Here is a 14,725-nt window from a genome sequence, read left to right as displayed (position 1 = left end):
TACTCTCTGTATAGCCAGAGCCGACGTTCTTTCCATGACCCTCTAGCTGCCGTAAAGGTTGCTATCAGGCGAGATCTGGCGGATGCAGGTGTTGGTTTTGGTAGATTTGACCCGGATTTACGTTTTTTACCCCGCTACGAATCGGGCTGAGCCACCGAATGGCTACGGGCACCGTAACGGCACACCTTCAAACAACTACACTCCTCCTACTTTTCCTGTCGCCCCTTCATGACTTCGGTGCCCCTTACAACTACTCTGACGTTGGCGCCATGCGTTTCCCAAAAATTTCTGCAATAATTCGCGTTTTCAATCTGTTCGAAAACGCGAACCTCAACACACCCAACGTCTTTCTGAACAGCCGTCTCACTCCCTCGGAGCGTGGATTTACCCCCTTTCTTATCATACAACGGTGCCACAGTTCTGCAGAAGGCTGTACGTTCTGATCTTCAATGCTGCCGACGTTATCCAATCCGCCGACAAGGACGCCTACGTCAAGGCTGGGATCAAAGCCATTACGGACGATGTCATCACACCGTACGACAGCGTTGTTTGGTGACCTGAAGAACCACGTTCAAACTGGCTGGGAGAAAATGAAGTTTGTCGACGATCGTCCTACCAGGTTGTACATGACGTTTACGTGCAAATCAAGCACGGATCTCGGCATCCAGAAAACGCCACTTCCAACCAACGTTGTGAACTGGTGCGAGACCTTCGATAAGTCCACGAGTGGTATAACCACACGTTTACGGAGACTTGTTTGGAAGCGATTGCTTTTGGTCGACAACCTGGGCCTGATTCACCAGCCACGCAGTGGTTCCAACTCACCAAAGTTGACAGAATTCAGATGATGTTCGCACATCAGAATAGATGTGGTGATCCACGGATGCCTTTGTTATGGACTCTTTTATTTCGCAACTCCTCGACTTCTCAAAAACAAGATGAACGTCACACTTTTGTTGTTGGAAAACGTCAAGACCATCGAACTCTATGAGATCAGCGAGCTAGGCAACAGAACGTAGTCCACCGCCCGTACAACCATCCGGTTTTCAGCCGGACGTGTTTCTCGAGGATACAAGACGCGCACTGCGTCCCTCGCCACTACCACACCAAGAAAAGGTATGTTAAGGTTATATCTGAGAAGATGATATCTCACATTTTACCGTCGTACAGCTTTCCTCTAACGACCCAACCTGCCGCACCGTCAACAATGCCTCTACCGGCTTCCTGTCTCTCCGTTCCATCGTCTTCTGCAGCGTTGCCTCTCGTTTCACTATCGGTGCCATCTGATCAGCCGACACCAGGGTCAACCTCTTTATCACTGCCAAGGGCTGCGCAGTTCTGACCTCATCCTGCGCCTGTGCGACATGTTGCGCTTGGTCCTTGGAACGAGATCGTACTATCGCGAGATCACTTATCATTAGGACACTTGCTTTGTATCATGTCTTGTAGTATCTCTCATCAACTTTTTTCAGACCACATGTACCCCTTTTCAGGAACGTAACTTTCCGCACTTTCAAGACTCCCCTCCATTGGGAACTCCCAAGGGCATAGCTGCCCTCACTGACTTCATAAGAGACTCAGGTGCATTTACACTCACGGGAGAAAAGTACACGCCCACAAGACTCCCCTCATTCCACAACAAACCTGAACCACCCGACATAACTTGCCCGCACCGCCTCAGGCTACACCCAACGAAGCGCGGACATCCCAGGTACATCACACCCCCGAACAAAGAGCTGACGACCGAGCAGCCAGCGCACGCCATCACGAACGGTAGTATCTAATCAAGATCGTTAAATTACCTGCTCTTCAAGACACAAAGAACCGTGGGCGGCGATCCAAAAATCAGTAAGCCTGGTTCCGAGTCAACAGAATTCGCAGGCTATAAGTGCTTACTACTCATGCGTTTTGTCGAGGCGTCCTCTCACGCGGTGTCGTAGGTGTGCCCTGCTCAGCAAACGGCCCAGCCAAGGAAATGCAGGAATGCTAGAGCCTGTACAAGGTCCAGTCGAGACATCTCCTCGACCTTGCGTCATTTCACTTCAACGTCGGGCTGGGAGCACCTGGCACGCAATGTTTCCGTTTCTTCTATTCCAGTCCCCTTCCGAATATCCTCAAATTGGATTTTGGAGCCTGATTGATGGCAAGGGCATGGTGAAAAGGGGAGTTGAATAGACAGTTGAAAGGGTTCTTCAGGCCGGGTGCCCAATTGAACGAAAGGCAACAGTAGTGGTAAAACTGCACTGTTCAAATTAAAGGGCTGCTTTTGATAAATTTTCTTAGCTACTTAAGCTAGACCTGAGATCAGGTGAATTACGCTTGACAATGAGCTTGGCTTCTCTAAGGTGTCCGCCGGGGTGATGCAGCTGTGACGGTGCAACAAATATACCTCTCTACTGAGTTTGTCCCATCTGCACACATTTGAGTGTTTGAAATCTTCGACATCCTTTAAAGCGGATTGGTAGATGCTTTTGGCATTTTCCGAAGTTAGGTGCGTCTTAATGTCGGAGAGAGAAGCCTTGCAAGTAGAGTCGGCTGCTAGTCTTATCTTGGGTTCCAAGTTAGAGAGAACGAATAAGGTTTCAATCTGTTGAACGCACCATCTGCAAAACCCTGGCCACAGACCTGGAGTGAAGACCCCATAAAGGGAGATCTATGTCAACAGGCCTAGATTCCAGACCGAATAGAAGATGTCCAAGGACTGGGACAATCAAGTCAGAAAGACTTTCTTGACTATTCAGTAACTATCATTTATGGTGAGTGAGCGTAAGAAAATCCTTCAAGGCAATACGTGCCTCCTTGTTTGACCACAGTGAGAGGAGGCCGCGAACACCTGCTTTGTCTATGACTCTGGTTGCTTTAAAGAAAGCCGCTTCCCAGTTCTTGACCATCTCACTTGGGAATATCCGGCAATTTTCAACCACGGATAACCATGGCTGATTGGTACTGGATTCAAGATTCAGCAACGCTTGCCACATTTGCGAGACTGCTAGGATCTGGACAGCAACCTCCGGGCCCATGTCTTGCCAATGAGGAAATCTGCACCGGTGGGCATACTCAATCAGCGGGCTTGATAGGACATGGTCATCGAAGAGTCGGGGAAATTTGTCACGAATAACGGCTTGCGATATTTGCCGTGCCAGCATCGGCGATATTGGGGTTCCAATTTCCCTCATAGTGAATTTCTGCAAGCGATGAGATATGTCCTGTCCACTCCAAGATATAATGGGACACCGTCTGGAGATTTTGGGCACTGGCGGAATTGGGTCTGACCAGAGTACGACTGAATGATGTGGGTCATCAATCTCCAGGTGCTTGAGGACCATGCAGGCAGTTGGCCGGATTATTGCTATGTAGCATGCAATATCAGAAGAGATTGCCGACGGGAACGCCAGAAAGGTAGGTGCTTGTTTTTGTGTGCGCTGCTTCGCTTTAGGGTGAGAAACTAAGACATAGCCGTCAACAATCCATAGGTTTCTATCACGGTCTCCAGAGCAGTCGAAAAGTATAGGAGACAGTTGCCAGCCACGAAAGCTAACACCACCAGCAAGGCAGAGAATGATGGCCAGGAATTCGATGGCTTTCTGCTCCTCGGCCAGCCATGACTTCAGATGTTGACCAACATCGCCCCCTTTGTCCGTCGCGTTTGCAAGGATTCTAGAAAAAATATCACGTTGAGCAACCGTCGTCCGCTCCAAGTTTGAAGTCTGTCTGTGAGGAGCGTCTCGGAGTTTGTTGTCCTCAATTTTTATGGAGTGTATCTCCTTGGATTCAAGGCTAAGCCATTTGACGCTAGCTTGAAAACCGTCCATAGCAAGTCTACAGGCCAAGGCCCACTTGCGCATGTCAACCGACCGGGGCTCTTGCTGGTGCCTCTGGAAATCCCAAGTGAACCCATCCCCCAAAGAGCTGAAGTGAAGTGAGCCAGGCTGGTCGAGAGTTGTGCCGTGTAGTTTTCCCCATACGCGATGGATTCTTGAGAATGGCGTAGAGCGTTCGAGCTCGTCTCGACTGGTGACCCACCCTATCTCTTGGTGGATAAAACTAGAAAAATGGGAATGGATTTAAACCGTGCACAACTTGTGGAAGGAAACTTGATGTGCCACACAAACCTTAGCGGAGACTCTGACTTGGTCTCCATGTCAACTTCTCCATCATGGCAGCCTCTAGATGCTCCTGGTATAGTGTTCTGTAGATCTACGGTAGGTGGTTAAGAGTCTGGATGGCAAAGTGGTCAAGGAAGAGCCTACAAGATTCTATCTTCTCATAGATGAGGCCTAGATCTCCATCATCTTGAGGAAGCTCACTGTGGCCGTCTTTGTCAACCTCAACTTCTGGCCGACTTGGAATGGCAGTGACAGACTCATAGGTATCTGAAAATTCAACATTCTATCAGATGTTTAGCTAGCCATTTAGGTAAGTACTTACCGTCCATGATGCGTTCCAGAACAGCTTCTATGTCTTCCTCCTCTATACTATCATCTTGTGATGCTTGACTGTCGAAAAGTTCCTCTTCAGCTGCACCTTCGCTTTCACATCCCAAAGCTTGTTCACTGATGTAGTCTGTACCATCGGCGTCTGGGCCCTTCTCTCCCTCAACGCTACTATCTGAAGGGCTAGAGGGCTTGGGTTTCTCAAACCAAGCAAAGTCTTTCAAACCAGTGGCACTACATCTAGAGACGTGGGTGAAAATGGCCAGTAAGCAGTATCGGAGAGCTGCGCAGTTTGATGTTACGATAGTCGCCATCGAATAAGCACCATCAGGGCGAATGCTGGAAAAGAAAAGAAGAAGATCAGTGGGAAAGGACATTAGTTGAGTAGGCATCTCCCCTGAACGAAGCAGTGAATCCAGAAAAGTATGCAGACTGGGTAGAAGCTTGTCCTCCTCATAAGTGCCCATGCCTTCCATGATTACCCGATAGAGCCCCACTGCAGCCTCTAGCTGTGTTTGCGTGCAGGGTAGAATGCCCCCTGATTGCTTTTCCTGTAGGACAATCTTTTCGTGCACCATTCTGAGTATCATGGATACAGCCTGGGTCAAAAATGCTCCATATTGCTTATAACGATTAGCGGTTAATGGCCTAAATGCACCCAACTTACTTCTGTATTTCCAGTCAATGGTCAGTGGATAGTAGGTAGGGTGGTGGAAGTTGAAAAACATACCCCGAGTTGATCGCAACACGCACAAGAGGATGACAATGATCGAGGTAAAGATTTGCATTAGCAAGATAACGGGGAGGAGTGTCACTGATCACGTTAAGACCCAATTCAAGCCACTTCAGACTTCCTCGTGTCTGAGAAGCAAGAGACAAGCTGGGGGGTTCCAAGGCTCTCCTCAGAAAAGCATCTGTCCACGGCATGGTTGCTCTGTAAGAGCTCCAGCCTAGATCATGCATCCAGGAGGCCTGTGGCGGTAGTGGGGGTGGTGGCGGTAACAAATTCTGTTGAGAAAGTTGAGTGAGGTGGGATATAGTGGGGAGCGGATAGGATGGGGCTTGAGTCGGAGGGCTCCATCCGCTGGGCAGCTGAAAGACGTGATATGTAGATTGTCCCAACTTCAACCTCTGAGTCCAGATTGGCATTTTAGACCTCTGAGGGTAATTTGTGAGCTTTGAACAGTGCACCTTGACGACATGCTTGTTGAGATCATGTTCATAGCCAGATGTTTTGTTCTTGCTAATTGCTACCCATGCGCTGCACCCTGAAACAGGACAAGGGTATCTTGCCAATATCGGAGGTCGTTCACCCTCATAGAGTATCGCCATGGGTAAAATATCCTGCAAGTGAGAAGGAAGGACCAGGGCGTTGTCAGACTCAGAAACAGCCGGATGAAAACTTGCTTCCACATGGGCTTTCATGGCAGTGAGCTCTGCTTTTTTGCGGGCCTTAGGGTCGGTACACTTGTGAGCATGGGACCCATCTCTGTTTACAAGCTGTAGGTGACTAAACCAACGTTCCATTAAAACGAAGCACCCATGCTTGTAGCAGATTATAGCGTTGAGGGACGACGAATAATAAAGGTCGAAGTAACGTAAAACATTACATTGTTTCTGGGGGTGATTAACAGGCAGAGTTGCACAGTCACAAGTATGTGTATCAAGAAACTTGAATGTGAAAGCACTGGCAGCATCGAGTGCCAGGTTGTGCTTGTTTGAACTTGAAGCGCCGGGAGGAACTATTATGGGGGTCGGAAGCACCACTCTGCCTGTCTTCTTCTGGCGTTTGGAAGAAGTAGTACCTTCCTCAGGCTTGGCTGCTGTTCCTTTTCGCTTGCCATGGATCCTGGCTGGAAGGTGGATATCAGAACTGTCACTATGGTCTTCGCTGATGCCTATGGGAGAGAAGCTGTCGCTTTCCTCTGAGTCCTCCAGCACACAGTCTGAGAAGAGCGCCTCCGTATGGTTCCTGGTTCCTCTCTGAGGACGAACTTGCGTGCGGAGTTGTTTGTCGGAAGTTGTGGGGAGTCGTTGGTTGGAAGCTCCGTGAACACGAGGTGGGACATGGACGTAGTCAAGAAACATTCGGGGAGGCATGTCCTCGGACTCAAAGTTGGATCTTGAAGAACAATAGATAGTGACTAGAAAGCGGCAGAGGACCAATCTGACTGTTTGAACTAAGTTTGAACAGCAACTGGCAAACGCTGAAAGTAGCCGTACCACAAATGACCCTGAGCCTCGGGAATTCTGTTTCTCAAGACGTTCACGAAGAATCACAATAGAGTCTGATGATCTTTTCACTGGCATTCGGTTTGGCCCAAGCGTCTATTGGGACTCACACAGTATGACATTGTTTGAGATCAATAAATAAGGGCAGTACTGCATATATGTATAGCAGAGCAACCGATCCTCATTTTTGAACCTCCTGTGGATCCTCGTCTTTTGGCAGGTTCCTATATCCTCTTCTCACCAGGCTCCACATGATATACAATCCATTCCCCCAGGCGATACCCGCAATGTCAACGATGAAACAACAGAAGCGAGGGTAGCGACGATACCTGTTTCGCCAATGTAAGCAGGCATTGCTCAGCGTTGATGGTACTAAAAGTATCATGTAGGTAGTCAATGACGGAGAGATAGCATAAACATACCCTCTGATGAGCTCCCTCCGACGATAGTAGTAAAACGCAATGAGAGCTGTGAGTCCGAAAGGGAGAGGAAGCATTGATAACCAGAACCAGCTATGAGACTTGAGGCCAGGCAGTGACGCTCAGGACCACGATCAGGTCTCTCACCATCGCTGGAGTAGGGAAGCAAACGGTATGCTGTCCATTCTTACCAAAACTCTTCACTGTTTCTGCAAGTTGCGGTATCCTAGTGTCAGCCATACTGCGAATGCGGCGTTGGTAAAGTGTCTAGATTGGACATTAAGTTTTTAGATTACCTCCAAAAGAAAATGGGGCCAAAGAGACATTGCTATGAGCGATTCACACTCGGGCTCCACATCACCTAAGGAAGAGAAGTTAGCACAGGAAACGAAGGAATAGAACCAAATCCACCAACATTTTTTGCGTGAAGTCAATATGGACCGCGATTGAACCGGCTGTACGCACGAAACTTCCGAACAGGATGAGAACGACTCCTGTCAGAAGGAATGGTGACGATAGAGGACGTCTCGCGATGTCAAATCTTCGTCTGTACTGAAGAGGATGTGGTCGGTAGGTTTCTTCGTTAGCTAAAACAAGAATCGATCTGGAGTCGTCAAACCGCCGTAGATGAACATCGTTGTGGCCTTCCTGCCTTGTAAAGCCAGCGTCGCGGCTGAGGAGGGTGTGGAGCCGACGTCTTCGCCAACGTTTCCTACGGCCATGAGCACCCATGCTATACGTGGCTCGTGGATCCGTCCCTTCAGTATAGCCGTGAATGTGAAGGGCTCTGTTGGAAGAAAAGACCAGACTGAAGTCTAGCCAGAAACAAGCAGCGCATACGTTACCCTGCCACAGACATTTGCTCCCCTGCAAGTCGACAACTGGTGGTGTAAAGAACTTCTATGTAGTCCCCGTTTCCAATCGGTCGACGAGATTGCAGTGAAGGAGGCGCATACCGTCGTTGTGCGTGATTCGGCCCTGGAACTGTTTATGGCCGGAAAGCGTTGCATCTGGGGGGGATGGACACAACCTTGATGAGAGGGATGCCGTCCAGGCCAATCATCTTCAAGATCGACGTAGCCCCGCTGGTCCCGATTGACGAATGACAAAATCAGAGCGAGGTACCGTCATCAAAAGTGATATTGGCAAGGCCGAGGGCCCACCGCATCGACACCGTACAGCCCCTCGTAGTTGAGGTATCCCATGTCGATCTGTTTGTGTCCTTCAAACTTTCGTCAAAAAACGTGCCAATGAATTTGCTGAAGAACAGCGTCCCATTACTGCTCATCTTGAAGCACCATGTAGAGAGCGTGTCAGCGATTCCACGATCGTATACGCGTTCTCCCACAGTTTGGCCGAGGAGGAATGCGAAAACTGCACCTTTGCCCACGTGTTCGTATCCACAGTGACGTAAAGCAACATTTCACCGTCGTCGCAAGTCAAGAGTTTAATGCGACGACGGTGTATTCGGAGACGATGACAATGGCAATGGCGTCCTTTGCGTTCTTCCCAATGCCGAGGTCTTCGACTTTGCGGTCATTGTAGAAGTCGTTGCTGGAGAAAAGGCAGCTGGATGAGAGGGCGTAGGAGCCGTCGACGCTTGAGGTGTCGAAGGCGACGCGATAGATGAGGTTGAAAAGGTCTTCACAATTGAAGCCTTTGCTGCTGTGCGCAAATTGACAACGCGAGGTTTGGGAGAGGCGGATTTGGGGCGTGTCTCTGAAAGCTTCTTTAGTATGATATGTCTAAAATATCATGTCAAATTATGAGTCACAAAAAGTAAGCATGACACCTACCTCGTTGTGGTAAACAAGTCTTTCCAAGACTTGACTGAGCAAGCGTGGGATATCATCTCCGTCGGTCAGTCCTCTTTGATTTCTTGCATTTTTTTCTGATTTGTGTCGTGGATAGTGGCACCTTAACATTGAGTTTGTCCCAGTCGACATGCCCCACCCTTGTCGGTTGCACGCGGTTCCGTGTTAAAGTATAGATCCCCATCTCTTGGGTTCTAAATAGAAAGACAGCGGCCTGGCGACGAGAGAGGGTGGCACTGAAACTTGGAAATAGCGCCATGTCTTTCTTCGGTCTCCGGTGCAGTAGTGAATGTTCCTATTGACGAGCGCGGTTGTCTTAAAAGCGTCAAAACATCAGCCAAGGCCATTCTAAACGTTCTGAAGAGACTCACGTAGCGATTGTATTACGGGTGCTCGATTACCATGACCACCTCCCCTGGGGAATGCCCCCCGCCTTATTTCAAGACTTTCCCTCATCCTGCGAGACATAGGAATTTCCATCGAGTGAACTGTAATATCATATATTGCGGCTTAAATCTTCTCGTAAGTCACGCATCGAATGGTCGAAAATCGTACCTCGGTATCGTCAAAGAAGAAAATGCGCGCTGGCAGTCTGTACCGTTTGTTGTCGCCCGACGACGATGGCGATGAGAGAAAGGAGGCGTAGAAGAGAGGCGCATAATCTGAGGCCAACGTTGTAGCCACCCTTAGCCGTCGACGCCACAACGGATGCCACTGGACATGTCGTTGTCGTATCTTCACCGGCTAATGCTTACGTAAATCCGGGAGCTTTGTCCCGGATTTATTCTAAGCGTTAGCATCCTCCGACTCGAAATCTTTCTGATCATAGATGACCCATGAAACTGCCTCAGGCGTTGAACATTTTGGCGGGAACTCGGGCGCAGAAGATGGGCTTGTGGATTACGGGGGACATGGAGAAGAGTGGGGAGCAGTTTCGGGAGGCCAGGCGGCAATTGGCCCATACCAGGAGTATCAGGAACTTCGGAGATGGGAAAGGAGTTCGCAGCTCGTTGGTTCACATCACTCCTCTAGAGACATCAGCAAAACCGCATAAACCTTACATTACAATGTAAGGTGCTACAATGCGACCAATCAGCACAAATGTAGTGGTTGAATTCTAAGCCAATTCAGACCTTACCCTATCATAAACAAAGTTGGAATGTGACGCAATGATTGCAAAGTATGCGAGATTGAGGTACAAACGTAAGTTTGAGCTCAGAATAAAAGCCAAAAAAAAGTCTGTAGACCATTGGTAGACCATCCATCACATTGGAAGGAGGGGAAATAATTGGTCACTATGGAAAATCTCGCAAGTATGGTGCACCTTCCAAGGTAATCCAAGGTTGTTGTCACAATGCATTGTGATACTCCGAGTGATTTACACTGAGGGAAAGCAATGACATTTCACGAAGCAATATTATTACGCATCCTAGAAAACATGAAGACAGAAACAGCCTACAACGGAAAAGTAACTGAAAGGGAACAAGAAGGTGACGAGGACACTGAACATTGGAGAAGTAACCGAGCGAAAATAGCAAGCGTGTACGTGAGCAATCCATTCTGATCTGAAAGTTGGATGAGTATTTCGAGCTTCAACAAGAAAAAAAGCCGATGTTGAGCACTAAGTGACCGCCTCGCATTGGGTGTTGCGACTCCACAGTGTGCATGTGCCATGTGGCGATCTCTACAGCCAGAATCTTCCGCCCTCGAGCTTTCTTTGCCTTTCCATTGGGCTTCGGGGTGATGGGACCAAGGCTTCCTCAAGTTGAGGACGAACAGGTCACCTTTTGAGGTGTGCGAATGTATTGTTGAGCCGCCACGGACAATGCAATTGAGGCGTGGTGTAGTTGAACGAGCACGCTTGTCCATGTTTGGTGTCGTTGTCGTACTGGGAGTCCGATTCCGTGTCGGAATTTGACATAGCTGAAATGAGTTGAGCGCAATGGACAATGGTGGTCAGAGATAGGTTATGAGTATACCACCGTTACCTTCACGTTCATCACTGGGCGAGGCTGTCCTCCCTAGATTCTTGTGACGTTCAGACTCGGCGACCACGTCTCTTTCGTCCGCGGCTCTGGAAATGGTAGTACCTCCGTTGGCTCGGTGAAGCGCCAAGTGCTCACGACCTGTTTTGCCGGAAGGAGCCGTCTCTTATCTGCAATAATATAAGAATCACAACCGCGCATATACGAAGTCAAAAGTACGCACCTCATCGACTAGATTAATGGACCACTTCTCATTACCCCTGTCAATCTTCGCTAGTATACTCTTCCACCCAGGGCGCTTTTCAATCATTTTGTAAATCCGCGGCGGCCAATCCGTTTCGCAAAGTCGCGAAATGGCTTGACCTTCTCAGCCCTTGTTGTTTTGGCCTTCCTGAGTACACTTGTAGCATGAGCACTCCAAATGCTACAGATAAATGTATGTACTTTGTTGTTTTCCTTTTTTTCCGTTGTACTTCGGTTGCAGAGTCTTGTTGTCGTTTGCTTCTCAATGCCGGCTCGAGTTCATCATGAGGCATCACCCTCCTGCTGTGCCTGTGTTGTGGCATAGAGGGAGAAGCACAAGGAATGATAGGGCAGAGGAACGATGATGGTGGGGATGAAAGGACGAGCAAAGAATGAGATTTTGACGCGCCCCGAATGTTGGCGTGTGATCACGTGCTTATGTAACAAGTTTCTACGAGACAAGTTCAAGGACAAGTTGCTGCTATCTTTCGCAACACTTCGTTACTACCGTACAACAGATAATTTTTCAACGCAAGTGGTACGTCGACAACTTTACTTGAGTTGTCAAACTGACTTTTACTTTGATTACTAGGGCATCGACGAGTCAAGCGCTTCTACGCACGCACCAACGAAACATTCCGTTGCAAGAGGCAAATTACCGATTCCTGCGCAATGAATCCTCAGCAGACAGCGCACCAGATCCAAGCATCATTGCCGAGATGACACCTACTTGGTTACGACGGTCGATGACGACCCACTTCCAAATATCACGCCAAAGGATCACCGTCAAATTCCCGACTCTTCAAGATTATTCGAGCGCATTCCGAAGTTTCTGTCAGAAAATGCTGGTGACCATGAAATTGAGTGTGATAGGCTACGCTCTGACGTCTCTCTACTTGTGGCAGCCAGGACTTGCCACTATCATCGTGAATCGGACAATCGACGATGAGCTTGGTGACTCTGTGACCGGCCTTCGACCGGTCTACTTCCCGACGGAGAACGTATGGGACGACCAAACGTGTGACAGTAGCAAGTGCTCTCATGTTCCCTCCGTAGCCCAGGCGGTCAATGGGACATATACTGCGGGGACACACCGCCCCACGATGGGGTTGATGGGAATCAGTATGCAGTTTACTGGTGTGCTTGAAATATTCATTTGTCTCGACATCCTGACCAATGTTTATTAGGAACTGCAATTTAAGTGTTTTTCATTCTTGCAAATTCCCACCTGTCAGATGGCACCATAGCTCTCACCAGCGCGAACTTCACTGTTGATGGCGAAGCTCCAGTATTCTTCACAAGTACAACCTGATCTATCAGCTGCTGGATTCCAACACAATGCGTTGGTTTTTTCTCATACCAACCTCGAGTCGAAGACTCTCCATATGCCAACCATACGCTAAACATCACTACCAAGGGTCCTGTAACCTTATACGTCAACTTCGACTACGCAATCTACACGTAAGCCCAATCACTGAATTCTGGTTTCTGGTTTTACTATCACTACCTTTCGCCCAGCTATGAGGATGATGTTTCTTTGTCGCCATCCGTGACGACATCGTCCCCCTCCGTGGCGACGTTGTCGCCATCCGTGAGGCCTACGTCTCAAGAATCATCAGTTAGCCATGCAGCGAGTACAGTACCAGCTACTGCGAGGACTCCAGTAGGGGCCATTATTGGGGCTACAGCAGGTGGTATAGTGGCGTTGATCCTTGTCATCTTCCCTTTGGTCTGTTGGCCGCCAATCTTGGTCGTGGATACCGCTCAGGTAGCACTCCGCCTCCGTTAGCCGGAAAACCAGAGTTGCAATGGCGGGCTTCATTTGGTAACTGTGGTATGACTGCCTGGGAGGCTGTCGAATGGTTTGGGAATTGGGTAGATGATAGCGTTCCGGGGGATAATACCAACGAAACGCTTTTGGCAGCATTGGAAATTTTGTATCGGAGGCACCTGTCCACTGCCGCGACGATCCAGTTACAAAGGTTTTAACGTCGAACACTAGATCAAATATTGGAACACATGGACTGGAGGAATCCTTCTGCACACGACAGGAGGAGCTCGACAATCGTTTGAGGACAGTACAGCGGGAGATGCTAGAGCTTCAGGCCTTCAGGCGTTGAGCGCAGGTTCTACGTTATCAGGGGATGATGGGGAAGCAGATACGCTGATGCCTGTGATGAAAGAGGCTATACGGTCATTGACGGAACAAATCCGCGTTTTGAGGTGGCAACAGCTATCGGCATTGGCCCAAGGAATATCAGATGATCGTTTGCCAGGATATTCGCCTATGGAGATGAGGCTGCAGAATTCGGAATTGGGGGACGTACGAGTGTTGTGGCTTGTGGCCCTGATCTGACCGTCGTGTTTTTGGTATTTATGATGAACATCTGTTCGCCTTGGAGTAATGGGCAACAGAGCTATATTTGCAGGGTGGTTCTCGACGTCATATCCAAGGTGCAAGTGGGATTCGAACGTTTGGGGTCCTATTGAAAACTTTCAAAGCGAAAATCGGATAAGCTTCGTGTGAGTTCCTTATCTCTGGTTTGTGTCTCGCTTTCATATGCTGAAGTTATGATAGAATTTTGTCCCTTTGCTTAAAGACCATCTTCTGGCACGAATACTGGGTACCAAGAACAATGACAACAACTTCACGGATCAAGATCTATCAACAATCCGATTCGAACACGACAGACTCTACAAACACAGGACCTTACGCATCGGTATCTTCCACGTCAACACCTTTGATGTTGACCCCAAGTCAACATCAGCAGACGACACTCACACAATGGACTTCCTGTGGGTTCATTGGTTTGGTCACGACACAGAGTATCGCAGCGGATTCAAAGCCTGTTGTTTGCCCCGCATCAGATTTTTTGACGGAAATGAGGACCGCGCATTTGGATTCTTGGACCCCAATGATATCATTCGAGCCGCACATCTCATGCCTGCTTTCTCACAAGGCTGTTCCCGAGAACCCCTGGGCCGTTCCATTTCTCACAACCAAAAAAGACGAGGAGGAGTGGCTAAGATATTACGTTGGCATGTAAGTTCTCTATAACTCCTTTTTCACTTCATTATGCTTAATTCCTTTAGGTTTGCTGACTGAGATATGATGATGAGGTATCTTGGCGGGGGGTATAGGACATAAAGCAACCCATGATTTCGCCCCTCCTGCTGCCCCACAGGATCTTGTTGTGGAAGACGACACTGAGGAGCAATTAGAACAAGTGGACGAAGGGGCTGAAGAAGAGACTATGGATGGGGTAGAGGCAACTGGTGATATAGGGAGTGGCTAGGATGATCATGAGAGCAGCGAAGGTTCATCATGTGGCGGGGAGGAGGGTGACTATGGGTACGAGGACGAAGAAGACTCCAGGGTTGACGAGGAGATGGATGGCGAGGCGGAAGTGGTTGACAAGTTCCCCAACGACGAGTCTGACGGCTCCGCAGACTCGTAACTCATTATATTCTATATTGAATCAAGTTTAGAATGTTCAAAGAATCTACAGTCGACTTTCCAATGTCGTTACAAAAACGACTTCAACGTTACATTCACCCAGCAACCTTGGTTCAGTTTTACATAGTCCTAGATAGTTTGA

At 48.7% G+C, this 14,725-nt stretch overlaps 5 protein-coding genes across 5 annotated transcripts; 2 read left to right on the top strand and 3 right to left on the bottom strand.

Moving 5' to 3' along the window:
- Nucleotides 1–265: 265 nt before the first annotated feature.
- Nucleotides 266–1,019, top strand: LACBIDRAFT_303349 (uncharacterized protein; the record flags this gene model as incomplete). Its single annotated transcript, XM_001884020.1, has 2 exons — nt 266–807; nt 868–1,019. The coding sequence occupies exons 1-2, from the start codon at nt 450–452 to the stop codon at nt 1,017–1,019; spliced, it is 510 nt and encodes a 169-aa protein (XP_001884055.1). The 5' UTR covers nt 266–449.
- A 1,268-nt stretch (nt 1,020–2,287) lies between these two features.
- On the bottom strand, nt 2,288–6,533 carry LACBIDRAFT_303348 (uncharacterized protein; the record flags this gene model as incomplete). The annotated part of the gene is made up of 7 exons (XM_001883908.1): nt 2,288–2,548; nt 2,601–2,744; nt 2,796–4,044; nt 4,113–4,197; nt 4,251–4,373; nt 4,429–5,102; nt 5,164–6,533. 7 exons carry the CDS (start codon nt 6,531–6,533, stop codon nt 2,288–2,290), a joined length of 3,906 nt encoding a protein of 1,301 aa, XP_001883943.1.
- Nucleotides 6,534–6,955: 422 nt separating this feature from the next.
- LACBIDRAFT_303347 (uncharacterized protein) lies at nt 6,956–7,161 on the bottom strand (the record flags this gene model as incomplete). The annotated part of the gene is made up of 2 exons (XM_001883907.1): nt 6,956–7,037; nt 7,088–7,161. 2 exons carry the CDS (start codon nt 7,159–7,161, stop codon nt 6,956–6,958), a joined length of 156 nt encoding a protein of 51 aa, XP_001883942.1.
- Nucleotides 7,162–8,523: 1,362 nt separating this feature from the next.
- On the bottom strand, nt 8,524–9,009 carry LACBIDRAFT_303346 (uncharacterized protein; the record flags this gene model as incomplete). The annotated part of the gene is made up of 2 exons (XM_001883906.1): nt 8,524–8,829; nt 8,881–9,009. 2 exons carry the CDS (start codon nt 9,007–9,009, stop codon nt 8,524–8,526), a joined length of 435 nt encoding a protein of 144 aa, XP_001883941.1.
- Nucleotides 9,010–11,304: 2,295 nt separating this feature from the next.
- LACBIDRAFT_329829 (uncharacterized protein) lies at nt 11,305–14,584 on the top strand (the record flags this gene model as incomplete). The annotated part of the gene is made up of 12 exons (XM_001884019.1): nt 11,305–11,319; nt 11,645–11,664; nt 11,719–12,263; nt 12,362–12,427; nt 12,497–12,587; nt 12,794–13,108; nt 13,403–13,527; nt 13,556–13,649; nt 13,705–13,750; nt 13,885–14,169; nt 14,312–14,389; nt 14,423–14,584. 12 exons carry the CDS (start codon nt 11,305–11,307, stop codon nt 14,582–14,584), a joined length of 1,842 nt encoding a protein of 613 aa, XP_001884054.1.
- Between the last annotated feature and the right edge of the window lie 141 nt (nt 14,585–14,725).

The sequence above is a fragment of the Laccaria bicolor genome, genomic scaffold (assembly GCF_000143565.1).
Source record: "Laccaria bicolor S238N-H82 LACBIscaffold_23 genomic scaffold, whole genome shotgun sequence".
NCBI classification, from domain to species: domain Eukaryota; kingdom Fungi; phylum Basidiomycota; class Agaricomycetes; order Agaricales; family Hydnangiaceae; genus Laccaria; species Laccaria bicolor.
Note: the sequence above shows the minus strand (reverse complement) of the source record. Positions and strands in the feature narration are given on the sequence as shown.